Source organism: Polyodon spathula, chromosome 1 (assembly GCF_017654505.1).
Source record: "Polyodon spathula isolate WHYD16114869_AA chromosome 1, ASM1765450v1, whole genome shotgun sequence".
NCBI lineage: Eukaryota > Metazoa > Chordata > Actinopteri > Acipenseriformes > Polyodontidae > Polyodon > Polyodon spathula.
In genome coordinates, this window is record NC_054534.1 from 79,189,021 (window position 1) to 79,208,445 (window position 19,425).

A 19,425-nucleotide genomic window follows, 5' to 3' on the forward strand; every position below is an offset into this window, starting at 1 on the left:
ATTAAAACAACAACAGTGATTGAGTGAATGAAGAGAAAGCCTCAGGCCTCTGTCTGTACTCCGAAAGTAACTCTAAAGATTGTTATATCTATATCTCTATGTGTGTGGTTAGCAGCATTCCTTTTTCTTTAATGGAAAAAAGTCAGACAACTGCTTGTATCAGTCACAGAGAGGATGCATTTATTTCTCTGTTGGCAAAACACCTCCCTCATTGCTAACAATAGCCACAGTAGCTGCTCCACTGCACCTGGGAATTCAGTTGCAGCAAGCTTGCTTATCAGTGTAACCATAGTTACATCTCTTTCTAACCCCGCAGCTCTCTTGTGGGAAGACTCCCAAAGCATCAAAATTAAAGTAGAAAATAAACAAAATTACCGGTGTTTAAAAAGACAATTATTAAAAAGTTCATGTTTCTCAATAGCGCATACAGAAATAAAAGTACTGCCTACTCTTGCTGCAGTTACTACAGCATGTAATTCAACAGATCAACTAAAATCCTTGCCCAATAAGTCACGATCTATTATAGAAATACAGTCAGGTAATAAAAAGAAACAAGAATGAGAGAAACAGGCTTAGGAGCTACAAGGTTGTAGTGTGTGTGCAGATCTGTTATTTGTTACCTTGCACTGTGTGTGATACACTTTTTATTTATCAGCAGCCCTAATGGGTCCTCATTCATTTGCTGTTTCAATTTATCACATCATCAGTCCAAACTTTAATTTCTCAGCATTATTTACATGATTTTTCTCAGCACGAAATTGCAATGCATAGGCACTCAACAGTTTGTCTTCTTTCTCATTCATTTTCTTTTCTAAATTGTAATTGGATGTCAGCATTAAGTGCTGCATCAGATAGATTTGTTTGTATACTGAAATGCTTGGAAATCTTTACTGATTTTTGATAATTCTTCAGAATTGTTCCAGTTCATTCAAATTCCGAGGACTTCTCTTGTGCACTCAACCAAAGACTCTCAATCTGATTTAGATTGGGACTTTGACTAGGCCATTCTAGAACCTTGATTTTATTATTTTTTAACTGCTCTGAAGTAGATTTTGATATGTGCTTTGGATCATGGTTGTATTGGAACATCCAGTTGCGCTTTAAACCAAGTTTTGTAGTGGAGGGTTTGAGATGATTGGCCAATATCTTTTGGTATGCTATGGAATCCATTTTTTGTATTGGAACTAAATTTCCTGTGCCAATAGAGGAAGAACAGCCTCATAGAAGGATATTATCACCTCCATGCTTAACAGTAGGTATGGTGTTGTTTTCTTTGTACACCTCACCAGACTATCTCCAAATGCAACAACTATCAGCGTGACCAAATAGCTTGATTTTTGTTTCTGTCTTCCAGACCAAGGTAGTGTTGTGACAGTATCACAAGTCTTGTACTTCTTGATAATAGAAACAGTAGTTGAAATTGGGATACTGAAATGCTTGGAAATCTTCTTGTAAACTTCTCCACCTTTATGACAATAAATAATTTTCTGCCTAAGGTCCTCAGATAATTCTTTACTTTGTCCCATATTGACTTATTGGTAATGACAGCAATAATTATATGCCCAACCTTCTTATTCTGATTGATTCATCTAGTCTACTCATGTGCTGTAGCAAAAAGCAGTGCATGAGAAAAAAATCTAGAAAGACGTCGGATAGTACTTCAAAAGATGGTGGCAAACAGGTTACAGGGAGATATACCCAACATTTTGCCATCGCTTAGAACAGTGTTTTCAGAGTTATTAGGGTGGCGCCAAGACCTGAGTGGAAAATACATTTTTCTGATTTCCTGGTTATTATAAAAGCTACACGGTAAATGGCAGACTCAGTGGGTTTCCAGGATGATTGACTCGATCAACTATCCTGGCAGGAATCACATTTAATCTGACCAACCCCCGTCTACACAGCATGTATTGTTTCAGACCTATTTCAGCCCTCCTCCAGCATGTTTTAATATCACATACATTTTGTGCACAAATAAAATAAAATAACATAGATACAGCTTGAGTTTATAAATGGGGGGGGGGGGGGGGGGGGGTTAGCTTTTAGTTTAATTATGTGATGTGCTACATGCAGAATGTAGAAAACTAACAAACAAGGGTGCAACATTTTATTAAACAAATATGAACATAATAAAGTTTACAAATAAGGGGAGGCCATTCAGCCCATCTTGCTCGTTTGGTTGTTAGTATCTTATTGATCCCAGAATCTTATCAAGCAGCTTCTTGAAGGATCTCAGGGTGTTAGCTTCAGCAACATTACTGGAGAGTTGGTTCCAGATTCCCACGATTCTCTGTAAAAAAAAAAAAAAAGTGCCTCCTATTTTCTGTTCTGAATGCCCCTTTATCTAATCTCCATTTGTGACCCCTAGTTCTTGTTTCTTTTTTCACATCGAAAAAAGGCCCTTGGGTCAGCATTGTCAATACCTTTTAGAATTTTGAATGCTTGAATCAGATCGCCCTGTAGTCTTCTTTGTTCAAGACTTTTTGTAGCGAGGTGACCAGAACTGAATACAGTATTCTAGATGAGGTCTTACTAATGCATTGTCAAGTTTTAACATTACTTCCCTTGATTTAAATTCAACACTCTTCACTATATATCCAAGCATCTTGTTGGCCTTTTTTTTATCGCTTCCCCACATTGTCTAGATGAAGACATTTCTGAGTCAACATAAACTCTTCCTGTCTTTTTCATAAATTCCTTCTTCAATTTCTGTATCTATGTGGTATTTATAATGCACATGTTTACAAAGCTGAATCTTTAAAAAAATCTTTAATAAAGTTAGAATAAAAAAGAAAAAAGCTGGACAGACTTTACAATTACTGTTCATAATAGCATTAACATTATTTTAAGACTAGTCACATGTATACTGTAACAATACTGTAATAATAAGAGTAAAATCTGTTTCATTAACGGGGTTTTGCTGTGAAACAATTAAATAGCTTTTATATCCTCCATGTCCTTATTTTCTCATTTAAAAGTGGAATGAAGAACAAGAAAACGAATGCATCATTTGAATGACTAGTTTTTTATATTGGTGTTAATACAATTACAAATAGTGATTGTAATAAGGTGTATCCATCTTAAATATATATATTATAATTTAATTTTACTCTTTATTAGAAGGGGGCAGCAAAAAATTATATATATATACACACACAGTGCTTATAGAAAGTCTACATCTCCTTGAAATTTTTTTCACATTTTGTTGTGTCAGTGCCTCAGAGTTTCATGCATTTAAATGAGGATTTTTTTATCCACTTATTTACATACCATACTCCACACTGTTAAGGGGAAAAAGTTTTTATTGAGAAATATATATAGTTCTCCACCCCCCCTGAATTAATACTTGGTAGAAGCACCTTTGGCACCAATTATAGCTGTGAGTCTGTTGGGAGAGGTCTCTACCAACTCTGCACACCTAGATTTGGCAATATTTGACAATCTTCTTTATAAAACTGTTCAAGCTCTGTGAAGTTCCTTGGGGAGCGCTGATGGACAGCAATCTTCAAGTCATGCCACAAATTTTTGATTGGATTTAGGTTGGGGCACTGACTGGGCCACTCAAGGACATTTACCTTTTTGTTCCTTAGCCACTCCAGTGTAGCTTTGGCTGTGTGCTTTGAGTCGTTGTCATGCTGAAAGGTGAACTTCCGCCCCAGTTTCAGCTTTCTTGCAGAGGGCAGCAGGTTTTCCTCAAGGACTTCTCTGTACTTTGCTCCGTTCATTTCCCCTTCTATCCTGACCAGTCCCTTCTGATGAGAAACATCTCCATAACATGATGCTGCCACCACCATGCTTCACAGTAGGGATGGTGTTCTTTGGTGATGCACTTTGTTGGGTTTGCGCCAAACATAACGCTTTGCATTTAGGCCAAAAAGTTTCATTTTAGTTTTGTCAGTCCACAAAACTTTTTCACATTGCTACAGAATCTCCTGAGTGCTTTTTTTTTTTTTTGGCATATATCAAACAGGATTCAAGATGGGCTTTCTTGAGTAATAGCTTCCTTCTTGCCACTCTACCATACAGGCCTGATTTGTGAAGTGCTTGGGATATTTTTGTCACATGCACACTTTTGCCATACACCTTCCACTTCTTAAGAATCGTCTTGAACGTGCTCCAAGGGATATTCATGGCCTTTGATATTTTTTATACCTATCCCCTGATCTGTGCCTTTCAACAACTTTGTCCCGGAGTTCTTTTGAAAGCCCCTTGGTGCTCATGGTTGAGTCTTTGCTTTGAAATGCACTACTTAGCAAAGTGCTGTGAATCACTACAATTTAACACAAGTGGAGGCCAATTAACTTGTGTGATTTTGAAGGTGATTGGTTACACCTGATCTAATTTAGGATTGCTATTAAACTTATCCAACCAAGCTATTTCAGTTTTTATTCTTAATTAATTTTCTACAAATTTCTAGAATATTTTTTTTCCACTTGGAAGTTGTGGGGTAGGATGTGTAAATAAATGTAAAAAAAAAAAAAATATATATATATATATATATATATATATATATATATATATACACACACACACACACACATATATATATATATATATATATATATATATATATATATATATATATATATATATATATATATATTATATAACGTAATGAGGTATAAGATATTCCATTGTTTTCCGCTGTTAAAACTTTCCCACACATCTTTTAATTATCCGTGACACTGAACGTAGTGTGTGTTCAGTGTGTGTGTGTGTGTGTATATATATATATATATATATATATATATATATATATATATATATATATATATATATATATATATAATTGTACAGTTTAATGTAATAGGCAGAGATGGTAGTTAATTCCTGTCTCTGCCAAAATACAAACCCGTTAGCATGCATGGTCGGAAGCTAATGGTTTATTGATAATTGGCTGTTGACCACGCTTAGTGGGCAAACCCATGCAGAATGTGTTTTGTTTTGTTTTGTTTTTTTTCAGTCACAGCACTAAAATACACTCACTGATCTTACGCAGCTCACAGGACTGTACTACTGCATTCTGGAGGCTGTAGTTTTCTTTCTGAACTACATATACAGGAACATTTGGGAACCCTTCCATAGGGCTGCTAAAATGATGGAGCTATTGACTCATAGCGAAACCTATGTAGGTGACCCCTCTCAAATGACGAGTGGCTTACCTTCAGGCGATCGTACAGTGAATGTCATTGGAAAGCGCTGGGTCTGTATTTTTAAGCAATCCCTGAATCAAGTAGGTGGCTTTGTTAGCACTTTTAAACAAGCCTTGAACCACATAGTTGGTTTTATTAGCACTTTTACCAATCACAACTCTCCTCTCTCAGCATCCTTACCTTCAATAGACCAGACCTGTCCCCAAGCGTGCACCAGTGTGGAGTCATTGTGTTGGTCCCACACGCCGGTATATATGTGTATATAGAGAGGGGCTGGAGTAACATCTGCCCTGGATGACCCAGTAACATTGTTCTCTCGGTCACACTGCGTACCGGCGTTTGATACCAGCAGAGCTTTCTCCCACCTTCCTATTCCTTCCTTTCTATTCCTTAAGGATATTATCTTCAAGTATTGCTCATCCTTGTTAGACAGCTTTTTTTGGGTCTCCCAGTCCTGGGTTTGTCAATTACAGATGCTGTTTCTTTGTACTTGTTGATTATGCTTGCAATACCACACCTTGAAAATCAAGTGATGCAATCTGTTTCACTCAGTGTTTTTCCTTTTTTATGCAAAAACACAATTCTATGGTGATCTTCTACTGAAATTTTAGCCATTTTATTTTAAGCTAATAGTTAATCCTACTAGATCTGTATTCTGCAGTACGAAAAGATGGCTTTTACCTTTATGGATGTGTGGAGAGGAACACCTGACAATGAGTCATGGTGGCAAAGTGGTTTATAGTGCACAGGTGTAGAGGTGATGCAGTGTTTAGTAACAACAGTGCAACGTTTCAATGATGAAAACAAAGTTGTATTAATTGCTTAAATAATGATTCTAGCAATACACAGCAATGTGCAAAGCCAGTCAAAACCATGGGGCTCAGAACCGAAATAATAACAGTTTAAAACACCTACATGATCACCAGTCCAACAGTGAGTGCTCCGGGTGCAAGTGGTGTTGTTAATATGTGAAACAGTGCTAACAGTGGTGCAGTGCAGTCCGAGTTTGATGCTGGCTGAATAGCGACAGCTCCCGGATATTTAGCCATCTACAATGATTGACGCACTCTCTTCTGCATTAAGGTGATGACTTATTTTATTATAACTCCGCCCCCTTACTGGATGACCGACTTCCAACTGACCCTGGAATGAACTACCAAACCATCCAGTCCGAGGCACACTGTTCCTGCTATACCGTGCCCACAGGTCAGGAGGGAGATTGTTGACTAGGATTTGTTCACTCTCTGTCAGTCGTCAATTAGATTTAATTGTTAAATTTGATGGATTTGCTACTGCAACACTTCATATTAGCTGCTCATGTATAGTTAGTTACCTTTGAGTTGTTGGGATCACAAGTTCTTAAATATTATTATCAATGTGCATTAAAGATTGCTAAATGACAAGCTTGGTTTATTCTCACACAAACTAAGCAGTGTTAATAACAATCAATGTTTATTATAATAGTGGAAAACACTTGTGGATGCTTTGAGTAAATGGTTGAGGTTCATAAAATCCATATATTGTAACTCATGAATATCTAAGACTGTTGCACATCACTGTATATATATACAAATTATAAAAATATAACACATGGGTTGCAGTACATTTCGAGAACATATTTAATCTTGTGGTTTATGATATCACATTAAATAAAATGTACAGTGACGAAGAGCCACAAGCTTTAAAAAGTGTTTAATTTAGCATTCACTGATATTTTTTACTACAATTACTATCACACACACATTATTAAATGCAATGACTTTTATTTTTTCCAGTACGTCCATAATATTGACATCCAAACATACATTTTCACTATATACAAAAGCAGTTTTGTCTTTGTTTCTGTAACTATTGTTTATTTTCTTATACCACATAAAGGTAGGATCTGTAATCAGTGTGACTTTTGGCATTCTTTACTACGCACATTGTTGGAGTTCTGAATGCAGCTGTAGTTCAAAGTCACTATTTAGATCTGAGATGGATACCTTCTACCGTGATGTGACAGCTGCAGGTCTGAAACTTTCTTTTGCAGTTGATTGTTGTTTGGACGTAGGATAGCAATAACATTGCTAAGACAAGTTTTCACAAACTCACCTTCGGAGTAGGTTTTGTTTTTTGCATGGGCAATGTTCCAGGCCACTTGTTGGGAGTAGGGTAAAGTCGCTGTCTCAGATTGTTTGGCAGATTTGGTCACCATTTACGTCTGTTTATCGTTTTGCTTTTTACCGACAGCAGCCATTTTGACGGTTACAGTTTTAATCTGCTCCGACATGAAAATGAAATACAAACTTTAAGATAAAGCTCAAAAGAGAAATTTAAAATAACATATTCTTGGAATAGTGATAGCAACTGCCCAGTCTAACCTTGGATCTTACTATTTTGTGTTCGTGATTTGTTTTTGTTTGAATATTTATTTTCTGTGCTCTGTGAGCAGTTTTTGTTAAAACCTTTAATTTTTTTGTCTAATAAAAACGGCGCACCACGTGTCTTTTTTGTTAGACAAAAAATAAATAAAAGGTTTTAACAAAAACTTCTCACAGAGCACCAAAAACAAAAATATTCAAACAAAAACAAATCAAGAACACAAAATTGATCCTAGGTCAGGCTGGGCAGTTGCTGTCACTGTTCCTAGAATATGTTACTTTAAATTTCTCTCTGCTCGCTCCCGTTCCTCCTTCCTTATTCCACCCGGAACTGAGAGCGTTGCAAGTTTATATACCGTGGCCGAGGGGTTTATCTAGCTAGTAATTATTCTATTACTCCTCGAACACAATCTGCATCAGTTTATTAATTATGTGTGAATGCCGGCTATTTTAACAACGCAGTAGCCCACAGCCACACATTACCACAAGGTTTTAAAAACAAATACACGGCTTTCGCCGTCATAAATAGTAATACAAAAACAAAAACACACGGCGTTCACCGACATTTATACATAAACAATAAACAGATAAATAAATCATAATACAAAGCACAAAATAAAAGCACATGTGTGGAGGGGGAAACCCGTTCTAAATAAATAACTGAACAGGGCTCCTCGCCCTGTTGTTACAAGCCTCTTAAATCGAAAAAAAACGGTATGGCAGCGTTTTTGGAAATTGAAGAGGACAGAGCCACTCTTAGCAGAAAGATTTGCAGAGAGAAAATCCTTTATAAATATGGATGATGAGCAATTAATAACAAACTATTGATTTGACCGAAATGATGTCTGTATATAATGCTGGAAGCAGATAACAACCCTAAACAAGAAGAAATCACACATTCACCTGTCCTTTTAAGCAACCGGGTACTAGCAAATAAGGCACCGGAGTTTTCCATTGCGTTGAACAAAAAAATACATTACTCTCCCACTCCGGTAAGAAGGTTCGATATTCATCTTCAGATTTTCTTTTTCACTATTTTTTTCTGCCATTATGAACAAAACAGAAGCCAGTCCTGTGCAAAGCAGAGTTAACGGTTTCCAAGCTTCTGCAACGAATGCACAGTAAAGTAAGCGTGGATATGATTTGCTAGTTAGTTGCTATGTAACAAAAAAGTGTTGCTGCCACGCTGCTGATTGGCTTAGGGCGGAAAGTGATCGGCTTGTGATAGGGGGGGGGGGACTCGGAGACTTATTGTAAAAAATAATACACATATATATATATATAAAAAAAAAAAAGAATTAAAATAAATAAATAAATAAAAATAAAACTTTGTAGTTGTGTAATGAAATATATGGGAAGTTCGAAGAGCTGCGTTTTGACCACAGAAGGGCCGCAGGCGGCTCAGGAGACGTCGGTTGGCCACCCCTGCTTTAGATGATTTGACAATCACTTTGTTGCTACAGTAATCATTGCTGACTGGACACTAGTTTAATTATTTAAGATAACTAAAAAGCAGACAAATTTAGAATGAAAATTAAGAAAAATGTTATGATGTGAATAAGCTGAAACATTTATTTATTTATTTATTTATTAGCAGACGTCCTTACCCACGGCGACTGAAAGTTGTATACAAAAAATACATATCAAGAATCACGAAATACAATGACTTTAGTCCTAATAGGCGCAAATACAAAACACAGTACGATTTGATATTGGGGTAGTTCAAGAGAAGGTAACAGTGTTGATAGTTACATCAGGGTTAGGTACAAGTGCAAGTGAAATACAAAATACTACAGATTGGGTTAAGTGCAGGATTAAATACAGTAAAATAGGGAGAAGATAAGTGCAAGTTAAAGTTCATTAAAGGCAGAGTGATATATTGTCCAGAAGGGAAGAGTTGAGTTTTACAGGTGTTGTCTGAAGAGGTGCCTCTTGAGGAGGTGCCGGAAGGTGGTCAGGGACTGGGCAGTTCTGACATCCACAGGAAGGTTGTTCCACCACTGCGGGGCAAGGGTGGAGAAGGAGCTGGCTCTGGAGGCAGGGGAGCGTAGCAGAGGTACAGCCAGTCTTCAGTTGCAGGTGGAGTGGAGAGGTCGGGTGTGGGTGTAGGGAGAGATGAGGGTCTGGAGGTAGCTGGGTGCAGTCTGGTCAAGGCATCGGTAGGCGAGTACAAGAGTCTTGAACTGGATGCGAGTGGTGATCAGGAGCCAGTGGAGTAAGCAGAGCAGTGGAGTAGCAGGGAGAAGCGAGGCAGAGAGAACACAAGGGGAGCAGTGGAGTTCTGGATGAGCTGGAGCGGACGGGTGACGGACGCAGGGAGGTCAGCCAGGAGGGCGTTGCAGTAGTCTAGTGGAATGGAGATAGAGAGATCAGAGGATTTTATACTTGGGGAATTTAAATTCACTTGAGAAACTGTGATGGTGAAGAACAGGTATCAAGTTATAGTTGCAGCATGATGTGTTCCAAATAACTTCTACTTTGGTCTAATGGTCCACGGTTTCCTATTCAAAGATTTTAATCTATATGCTGTTCAAAGTGATTTCCTTTTCTTCAGATACAGCACCCATTCCTGGAAAATGTTGTAAACAACTGAACAGAATATTATTATTGCAGAAGCTTTCATGGAATTCCATATCTCTAGCAATAAGCTCTTAAAGCTGCAGCGACATTTCTCTTGTTGGTATACAGTAATACAGGAGAAGCTACAGAGCTTATTCACTGCACCGTGGTCAGCATGGTGTATGTGAGGGACATGTCTAACCTGTTGGGAAATTTTATAGCTCAGATGTTCGCTCCCCCCTACGCATCACAGTGAATGCTGTGAAAATGCTATACAGTATGTAGCAAACAGTATGTTCCAACTGTACCTACCAAGGGTTAGTGAACAGTGACTACTATGTTTTCTGCATCATTTTTGCTATAACTCCCCTGTGCATGGTGCTACCCTTGTGTATCATCTGTAAGTAAAGCAAAACACAGGACTTACAAAGTGTCTTTTCTGCACTAAAATTCAGCTTAAGCAGCTTATTCAACAACCAGTGTCTGGCAGGATACAGACCATGAAGGACATTATTCTGAAAACAGTGAAAGCTAGTTGGCATTTGCAAACAAAAACAAACAAAAAAAACATCAATGATGGATCCAACCTCATTAATTATTAAATGGATCTCCAATAATACACGTACACAAGTTGTGCACATAGAAGTAAATAAGTAAATGTGGTCTAATGTTTTGAGAAGAAAACTTCACTAAATCCCATCACAGCCATTGACGTGTGACCTTGAACAAGTCACATGACCTGAGTTAATGTTTCAGTGTCTTCCAGCTGTAAAGTTGTGTAAAAGCAGTATCCTGCTGGAATTGAGAAATTGCTTCTCAGTGAGACTACACTGGATAAATACTTATCAATAAATGAGAATGTCTGCGGCTACTACTGCAAGTAAAAAATAGTGTCAGTTTCCCTCCACATTTGTAGAAGTTTTAGGAAAAAGTTGATTCAAAATGAGAAACTGAGGACATAGATACACCCCTTTAAAATTAATGTGGTCTTAAATTAGCTAATGTAAAATATTGTTTGTGGTTATTTTTAGGAGAACATGTTTTGTCTCATTTAAAAATAGGGATTCTTATCTATCTTGTCACAATGGTAAGTTTCAGTTTGAACTAATGTTCACCAAACATTTGGTTATAATCTGATAAACTCTCGATTATATACAAACACTTTTAACCTTTCAGGTACTGTACAATTATTAAGTGACTATGAGGACCCTCTGTATGTGCGTGCAATGGTTTATATTTCTAAGGACAGAACATTGCTTACTAGTACTTGTATTTGAAAATATATCATATTCCATAATGAGAAGGACTTGTTAAGGACAATGACAATACTAATATGCTAAGGTTTCTTTTTAATGAAACTACCAGTGATAAAAATGACTCACGTTATAGTGACATAACACTCCCTTATACAAGAAATGCTAATACAGCAATCAGATCTGAAGCTTCAGAACCTCGCAGTGGACTAGTTGAAAGAGCAGACAGCTGCATTGATGGTACAGTTTTTGATTGGAGTGTCATCTGTCTATTCTATGACACCATTCATTAAGCAAACCCCATGTAGCAGAGTTCTTCTGAGGCAGAAGGTATTTCACCAATTACTGCAGTAAAAAAAAAAAGTAATTTCTTGAATAATTAATTATCAGGTCAATATGTTACAAGAGTACACTTGTGGAACTATATAATGCCAATATTGTTCTTAATGATAAAGACTGTTATTAACATTAACAGTTTAAAATACTCTAGCAGCAAACTAAAGCACGCTGCAGTGGGGAAGAAGAGGCAGACAAGAGTGTGAAGTTCCAAAAGCAGTACAAACCCCTGTATTTAATAATGTACACCCTGGTAAACCCATAACTCTACCCATTCTTTCACCCACTGGCGCAATCACAACTCAGTACCCCATTGGCTGTAGTAGACACCCAATTGCTTTCTGCAATCCCCACACAGGCAGCCTGCAAGCAGGCCAAGAAACAGGGAAGATGAGCGAGAGAGACAGCCAGTAGAACTAGTGGCATTCACTCACTGGCAGAGAACACAACAAGTACAATTTAAACATGACCACAGATAGCAAAGTCCCATCCCTTTCCCCAGTCCATAACTCTGTGCATTTTACATGGGTCCCTCACAGCAGCTGCCTTGGCGCTACAATACATGCAATGAAATACAAAAATAAATACAAATTAATACATATCATCATACTAAGTAAGCTTACAATTTTCTTCCCACAGAAGTGCTTCAGCTGAGTCTGCAGGAAGACCAGAAAATGAGCATCACCACAACAACAGTTGGACAGAGTGTGGTCCTGACATGTGCCATTCAGGGAACTCAGAGGCCCCCCATCTTATGGAAGCGTAACAACGTGGAGCTAAGCACCTTGGAGCTAGAAGATATAAATGTAAGTAGCCAACATTCAGTAATTAAAGCTTTGATTCACTGTATAACTTTCCTGCTGATGAATGGGCTTTCCTACACATGCAAGAATCAATTCAAATATCTAAAATAGTAGATACACTGGTTAATGTATGAATATTTATAACTTGGATAGAGAGGCTCATGTTCCTTGGTAGTTGGACATTGTCAACTATCCATTTGCCAATGGTCATATAGTGAATAAACAAAATTCCACACACTTTTCACTCTGTAATAACATGGTGTGCAGATGTAGGTGGAAACACATACTGTACAGTATGTAGTCTTTATGATTTTTTTTTTTTTTTTATTCCAGCTGGATGTGCAGTATAGTTATCCGAATCATAATGTTTTATTTGGTTCTTTCAGGACACAGTTAACATTAATTTGACAGGGTGCTATTCATACAATATTTAAGATTGAATGCTATGAGGGATGCTTATGCTTAAACCTCTACTGCTGGTTTTCTGTGCATTTGCAAGGCAGTTAAATAGACTTTGACTTTTTTGGTTTCCCTCATATTTTAATCAATGGCTTGGTTTACATGCACTTAAAAATTGGCTCTACAGTCATGACTGTATGACATTGTCACGTGAATACATCGTGAAACAGCAACAGGAGGTCCTTTGGCAGAGGGGTTTAAGGGCAGGGTCAATCTCTTTCTCACATAAAAATAGCTGTACCATGTAAACCAGAGCAGGAATCGTGCTTGTGTCTTCAGCAGTCAATATCCCGCTTTTCTGACTCAATATCACGTAATCTCCAGCAGAAACGCTATACAAAACATAGACATTTCAAAATAGTGTTTAAACAAGTGTATGCATATACAAAACTATAAAAAACAAAAGTTTTTAATCTAAAACTAAAGTAACATGATATATCTTGCGTGTGTGTCACTCGCAGCACAGAATCCAGGTTGAGCTGCAGCTTTGCAGAATCCAGGTTGAACTGCAGCGTTTGCATTTTTCTGATAAATGTTTCTGCTGAAGCGCTGTGGCCAGCTTTAAGATGAAATCTCTCCTACCTTATACAAAACGAAGAGATTAATGGCTGCCAGGTCCAGCTGAGATAACAACAGGCTTGTATATAAAAAAAACTAATGGAATATTGTAGGTTATGTTAAAAATAAAAACATGTATTGTAAAAGGCGGTTCTCGTGTTAATAAAATGTAACTTTTAGATGCCCCCCCCCCCCCCCCCCCCACACACACACACACACACACACACACACACACACACACACACACACACACACACACACACACACACACAAATATAGACGCTAAACTTGTGGAAATTATATTGTATATAATTGTGTGTGTTTTGGAATGGTAACCAGACAAACAAGTAGCTAATGCGCGGCGTAATTTAGAATGTGCGCGAAAACACGTGAATTCATTTCTCTTGTTAACTGTTTTTATCTTCATGGCAATGCATGAAGCTCTCTTCACAATATTCAGTCGTTCTTTTAGAACATAAGAACATAAGAAAGTTTACAAACGAGAGGAGGCCATTCGGCCCATCTTGCTCGTTTGGTTGTTAGTAGCTTATTGATCCCAAAATCTCATCAAGCAGCTTCTTGAAGGATCCCAGGGTGTCAGCTTCAACAACATTACTGGGGAGTTGATTCCAGACCCTCACAATTCTCTGTGTAAAAAAGTGTTTCCTATTTTCTGTTCTGAATGCCCCTTTTTCTAAACTCCATTTGTGACCCCTGGTCCTTGTTTCTTTTTTCAGGCTGAAAAAGTCCCTTGGGTCGACACTGTCAATACCTTTTAGAATTTTGAATGCTTGAATTAGGTCGCCACGTAGTCTTCTTTGTTCAAGACTGAACAGATTCAATTCTTTTAGCCTGTCTGCATATGACATGCCTTTTAAGCCCGGAATAATTCTGGTCGCTCTTCTTTGCACTCTTTCTAGAGCAGCAATATCTTTTTTATAGCGAGGTGACCAGAACTGCACACAATATTCAAGATGAGGTCTTACAAGTGCATTGTACAGTTTTAACATTACTTCCCTTGATTTAAATTCAACACTTTTCACAATGTATCCAAGCATCTTGTTAGCCTTTTTTATAGCTTCCCCACATTGCCTAGATGAAGACATTTCTGAGTCAACAAAAACTCCTAGGTCTTTTTCATAGATTCCTTCTCCAATTTCAATATCTCCCATATGATATTTATAATGTACATTTTTATTTCCTGCGTGCAGTACCTTACACTTTTCTCTATTAAATGTCATTTGCCATGTGTCTGCCCAGTTCTGAATCTTGTCTAGATCATTTTGAATGACCTTTGCTGCTGCAACAGTGTTTGCCACTCCTCCTACTTTTGTGTCGTCTGCAAATTTAACAAGTTTGCTTACTATACCAGAATCTAAATCATTAATGTAGATTAGGAATAGCAGAGGACCTAATACTGATCCCTGTGGTACACCGCTGGTTACCACACTCCATTCTGAGGTTTTTCCTCTAATCAGTACTTTCTGTTTTCTACATGTTAACCACTCCCTAATCCATGTATTATTCCTACTTAGTAAGCAGATACAGACATTTAAATATCCCCTCCCCTAAATGACTATGAATTGAGTAATCTGCATTGGTAGGGCCGATTTTTTTTTTCCTAAATCAAAAATGCATAGCAACGAATTTTTACAGCAAACGGGTCGTGAGGAAAACTGTCTTGACTTGTGCATGTAAACGCCACCATAGTCTTTTATTCCAAAGGGACTGCCATTTTTAAAATGTGTATTTCTGTTTTATAAATACTCAAAAGTATGTTTTCCTCCATTTTAAACGAAAGGTATTATTACCTCTTTTTATTCTGAACTGAATTCTACTCCCTTTGTGAGTAATGCTAAACTCCTCCCATTTTACCACTATGTATAAAATGTACAGCACATTAACAGACCTAGGTTTATACCATGGTTACAAGCCACTTTCTTATTCTTCTTTTAGGCCTGCCAACAAATGATGGTAATGTACGTTCGATAGTTCATCTTATCAATGTCATATAACGCATAAGCGAGTGTAAATGAGTTGTGTTCAATTTATAAATGAATCAGTTTTGTCTATACTCTAGCCTTCCTGCAACAGTGGGATTTCAAAATATCCTCTTACCGCTATAGGATACAATACCAGTGCTTGAAATGGTGCGGTACTCACCGGAACGGAGTACCGCCACTTCTCAATTTCAAATATTTGAGTCCCGCTACTTCTGAATTTAAAACATTTGAGTAGCACTTTGGTGCTTATCACTGATTATCTGCCTGATTTCTTTTCCAAACTGTCAGCTGCATTTATGTGACTTTCTAGAGCCCTGTTCACACTTGTATCGGTACGATACTAATGCCCCTGTTCGCACTAGCATTTGTATACCGGTATTGCGGAACCGTACCAAAATAGGACCGAAACATCTGTCCAGACTCGAGTTCTTATTGGTGTCCTACTGTATTGGTGCGGAACAAAAAAAAGAGCAGGTTTCACAGCAGTACTGTTTCGTTACAACTCAGAACAGCTTAAGTGTGGGCAGGTAAACCGACACGGTATCGATACAGATAAGTCAGTATTCTTGAGCACGCGCACGTCTTGCTTTACAGTTTAAATGCTTTAAACAGCTTTACATTTTACCAAGAGCAATACCTTTATCGTGACTACACCAAAAATACCCAAAATTAGTGATGATGACTAAAGTGTTGCTCTAAAATAAAATCCCTTGTGAGGGAATATAGGGGAATTAAAAAAAAAAAAAAAAAAAAAAAAAAGCATTCTCAAACCCGTTGTCTTGCAACCTCATGCTTTTAAAGATGGCTAATTGTTTTCACCTTTTTGTTCATCTCATCCTTTCACGTTCTGCTCTTCTGTTGATAACACTATGTAACACAATTTTTGTTCCTGGGTAGTAAGTGTTATTTCCTAATTGCTTATGCCTCAAAAGTACAGAACATGGCTATTATTCCCCACAAACTTTGCTTTTGTGACCATTTCAAAATATCACTATTTCCAATGGGAAAATGGGCAAATGTGTGTCTTTTCTTTCACATAAAGTCAGAAAAAAACAACATATGAATCCAAATTAACATGTATTTATACTAAAGTAATACAAAGATGACTACAAAAGATTTAGAAGTGAGTAGTTTTTCGAGATTTACAATTATACTGTAATATTATATAGTATATTATAAAGTATCTGTAGAAAACATTTTTGTTGATATGCTGCAAGATTAAAGTGTTGTAGTAGCATCAATTGGATTTGATAAATATGTTTGAAATTTATAAATTACACATGTAGACATTAACAATGCAGTGTATTTGAAACACGTCTAAATATTCTGCCACTGCTGCCACTTTTTTATGTACATACATGGTTAAGAGGAGAAATATTGCTTCAGACAGACAGCAATACATTTCATTCTTGCGCTAAATGTAAATATATAGTTTAAATAGTGTTTTGTTTTCAACAGGAACGTTTTAAAACATAAAAGAAGTTAAAATGACTTAAAGGTGTGTGTTTGATAGTCTGTTACTAAGGCTGCCTCCCAGTAAGCCTAACCTTGGTGCCACAATAGCACATATGGGACTAGAACCACAGGGACAAAAGAAGAGCCATAAGACTTCATGCCTCAGTTGTCTTCCCTAGAAGACAATGTCTTTGTTAATAATAAAGCTACTGCTACACATTTTTGCCACATAATACCTAATTTAAATAATTTGGACAAATTAAAATACATCAAGCATGCACCATTTAACAACACAGAACATTCACTAGGAAATTAATGTTTTGGAACATAACCAGTAACCTGGGCAGAACTGAAACATGAAATTGAAATAAAAATAAAAAGTAATCATAAAAGTGATAATGCTGCTGTTAATACCATACGATAGTTACAACAGCATGATCCGCTCAAGCTGCAGGTAAACCACCAAAACATTCATCTAACAACATTCAAATGTATATATTACGTAAAATTAAGGCTGCAAATCAGAAACTGAGGCCTGGCGAAAATCGTTATTATTCATAAGTATGATTCGCACTAGTACAAATCAGGTGTCCTCAGAGTTGGTAAAAAGGACATCTTGTAACCCCCAGACGTGAATTAGTCTTCAACAAGTCTGTAAATTCAAAATAAAATGCCATGTTGTGGCCAGAGAGCATGATTTGAAAACAATGAACTGGGTGTAAATAACTCATTTCGTTATACCTTCTTTTCCAAATTCTAGAATAACCATTTCATCCCTTGAGTGGTGTGTATTTGCATGGACCGTTCAAAGGATCCATTTAAGAGTTGACAATTATTTTTTGTATTTTCGTCCAGCCCCAATTTGGTTATGCCCAATCATTGTGTTTTACTGAACTATAGAATCTAATGACAGAGCATACCAATATTAATTTTATTAAAAGCTGGTATTGCTTTGAGGCGAATACCCCGGAAATGCTTTATCAATTCAAACATAACACTGACATGGAGGTTCGCATGGGACTACATTTCACTGGAAAAAATTCTGAAACCATCTGATTATGTGGTGATTTTTAGTCCTGTGCGAATCGGGCTTAATACTATATAATTAATATACAGTAGACCCAGTTATTGAGGTGATACAGCCATCTGCCATCTCTTTGTATTAAAAGTTTGGTTTGTTTATCACAAATCATTAAAATAAAACTATAAATAAACTATAAATAAACAAATCCCCCAAAAAGCATAACATGGTCAACCGAGGACAAAGAAAAATACACTAAGAAACAAGAAAATTCAAAAACAGAAAATCTTTGCAGACATTCAAATAATTAAACAGTACATACAACCATTAAATGATATAGTGTGTTAACAAGAAAGATGAGTAGGAATACCAACATAATTCACACAGAATAGGCAGATTCTGTTTTTTTCTTTTTTTTTTTTTTTTTTTTTTTGTATTTCACTATGCATTATATAACAACATATGTTATAGGTTGCTGTAAGATACAAGCTGCTTTTTACTCCACTCACCAGAGCACTAAAAAGATTCTACAGTATATATCCTGTTCAAGCTTCTGTCAACCTATTGAATATGAATTTAAATCACCTTTAGCCACATGATATTTACAGGTACTTAAAATAAAAAACAACTTATTGGAGCATGACCTAAATGCTTCCGTTAAAGATTGTGCACTTACGTCCTGTGTTATCTCAGTATTGATTTGCTGACTACAGTAATCAAACTACAGTGCTACCCTGTTATAACATGACCTTATTATAGTGCGGTATCGGTCATAACATGGTAAGGCCATGGCTTCCATTTCCCCAGTGATGCAATTTGACTTGCAAACGGGTGAATGTTCCAGATACTTTAAGTGATCCTAGTGATGTTATCGTGAATTCTGCTCGGATAAATTCTAATAGAAACTCAAATAAACCATAACACTGTGATTTTGTTTTACTGTTGTTTTTACATTACCGTATTTAAACGCATTTAAGTTGAAACTGGGACATATAGTACTTATAAAGCTCCCGCGCTTGCACTGTAATTTTTTTTTTTTTTTTTTTAAAACAAAGTGTACGTTAATGTTACAAAACAAGTGTGTATAAACGTCTTTGGATTCTGTGTAATTGATTTTGTTAGCAGGGAAGCAGTAAGCTTGCCTCAGCTGGCATTGGTGTGTGACGTCCAGGAGGGCGGGGTGCATGAAAGCAATGGAGGGCGCTCACATCAGCACGGGCAGAGCCTAGTGAGACAAGCTGCTGTGTGAATGTGCAAGACTGTTAGTTGTTTTTGGTGTGGCCCAGGCTAACAGGCCGGAAATAATCATCCCATAAGCCGTGGATTTGAGTATCTGCAAACTGTGTGTCTCCTTCCTTCATTTTCAATATTAATTTGGCTTGTGGGCATTGAATTTCATTTTGGGAACAAAAATGCCAATATTCGTTATAAGGAGAAACACAAATAACGCAGTCTCCTAATT

The 19,425-nt window shown here is 37.0% G+C and overlaps 1 protein-coding gene across 1 annotated transcript in view; it reads left to right on the forward strand.

The window, feature by feature from the left end:
• The window catches only part of LOC121322855 (follistatin-related protein 5-like), a 98,994-nt gene that overhangs the window by 25,026 nt on the left and 54,543 nt on the right, over positions 1–19,425 (forward strand). The window contains exon 3 of the mRNA XM_041263283.1: positions 12,304–12,470. Coding sequence (XP_041119217.1) covers positions 12,339–12,470 — 132 coding nt within the window. The 5' untranslated portion in view covers positions 12,304–12,338. The remainder of the gene's footprint in view (positions 1–12,303; positions 12,471–19,425) is intronic.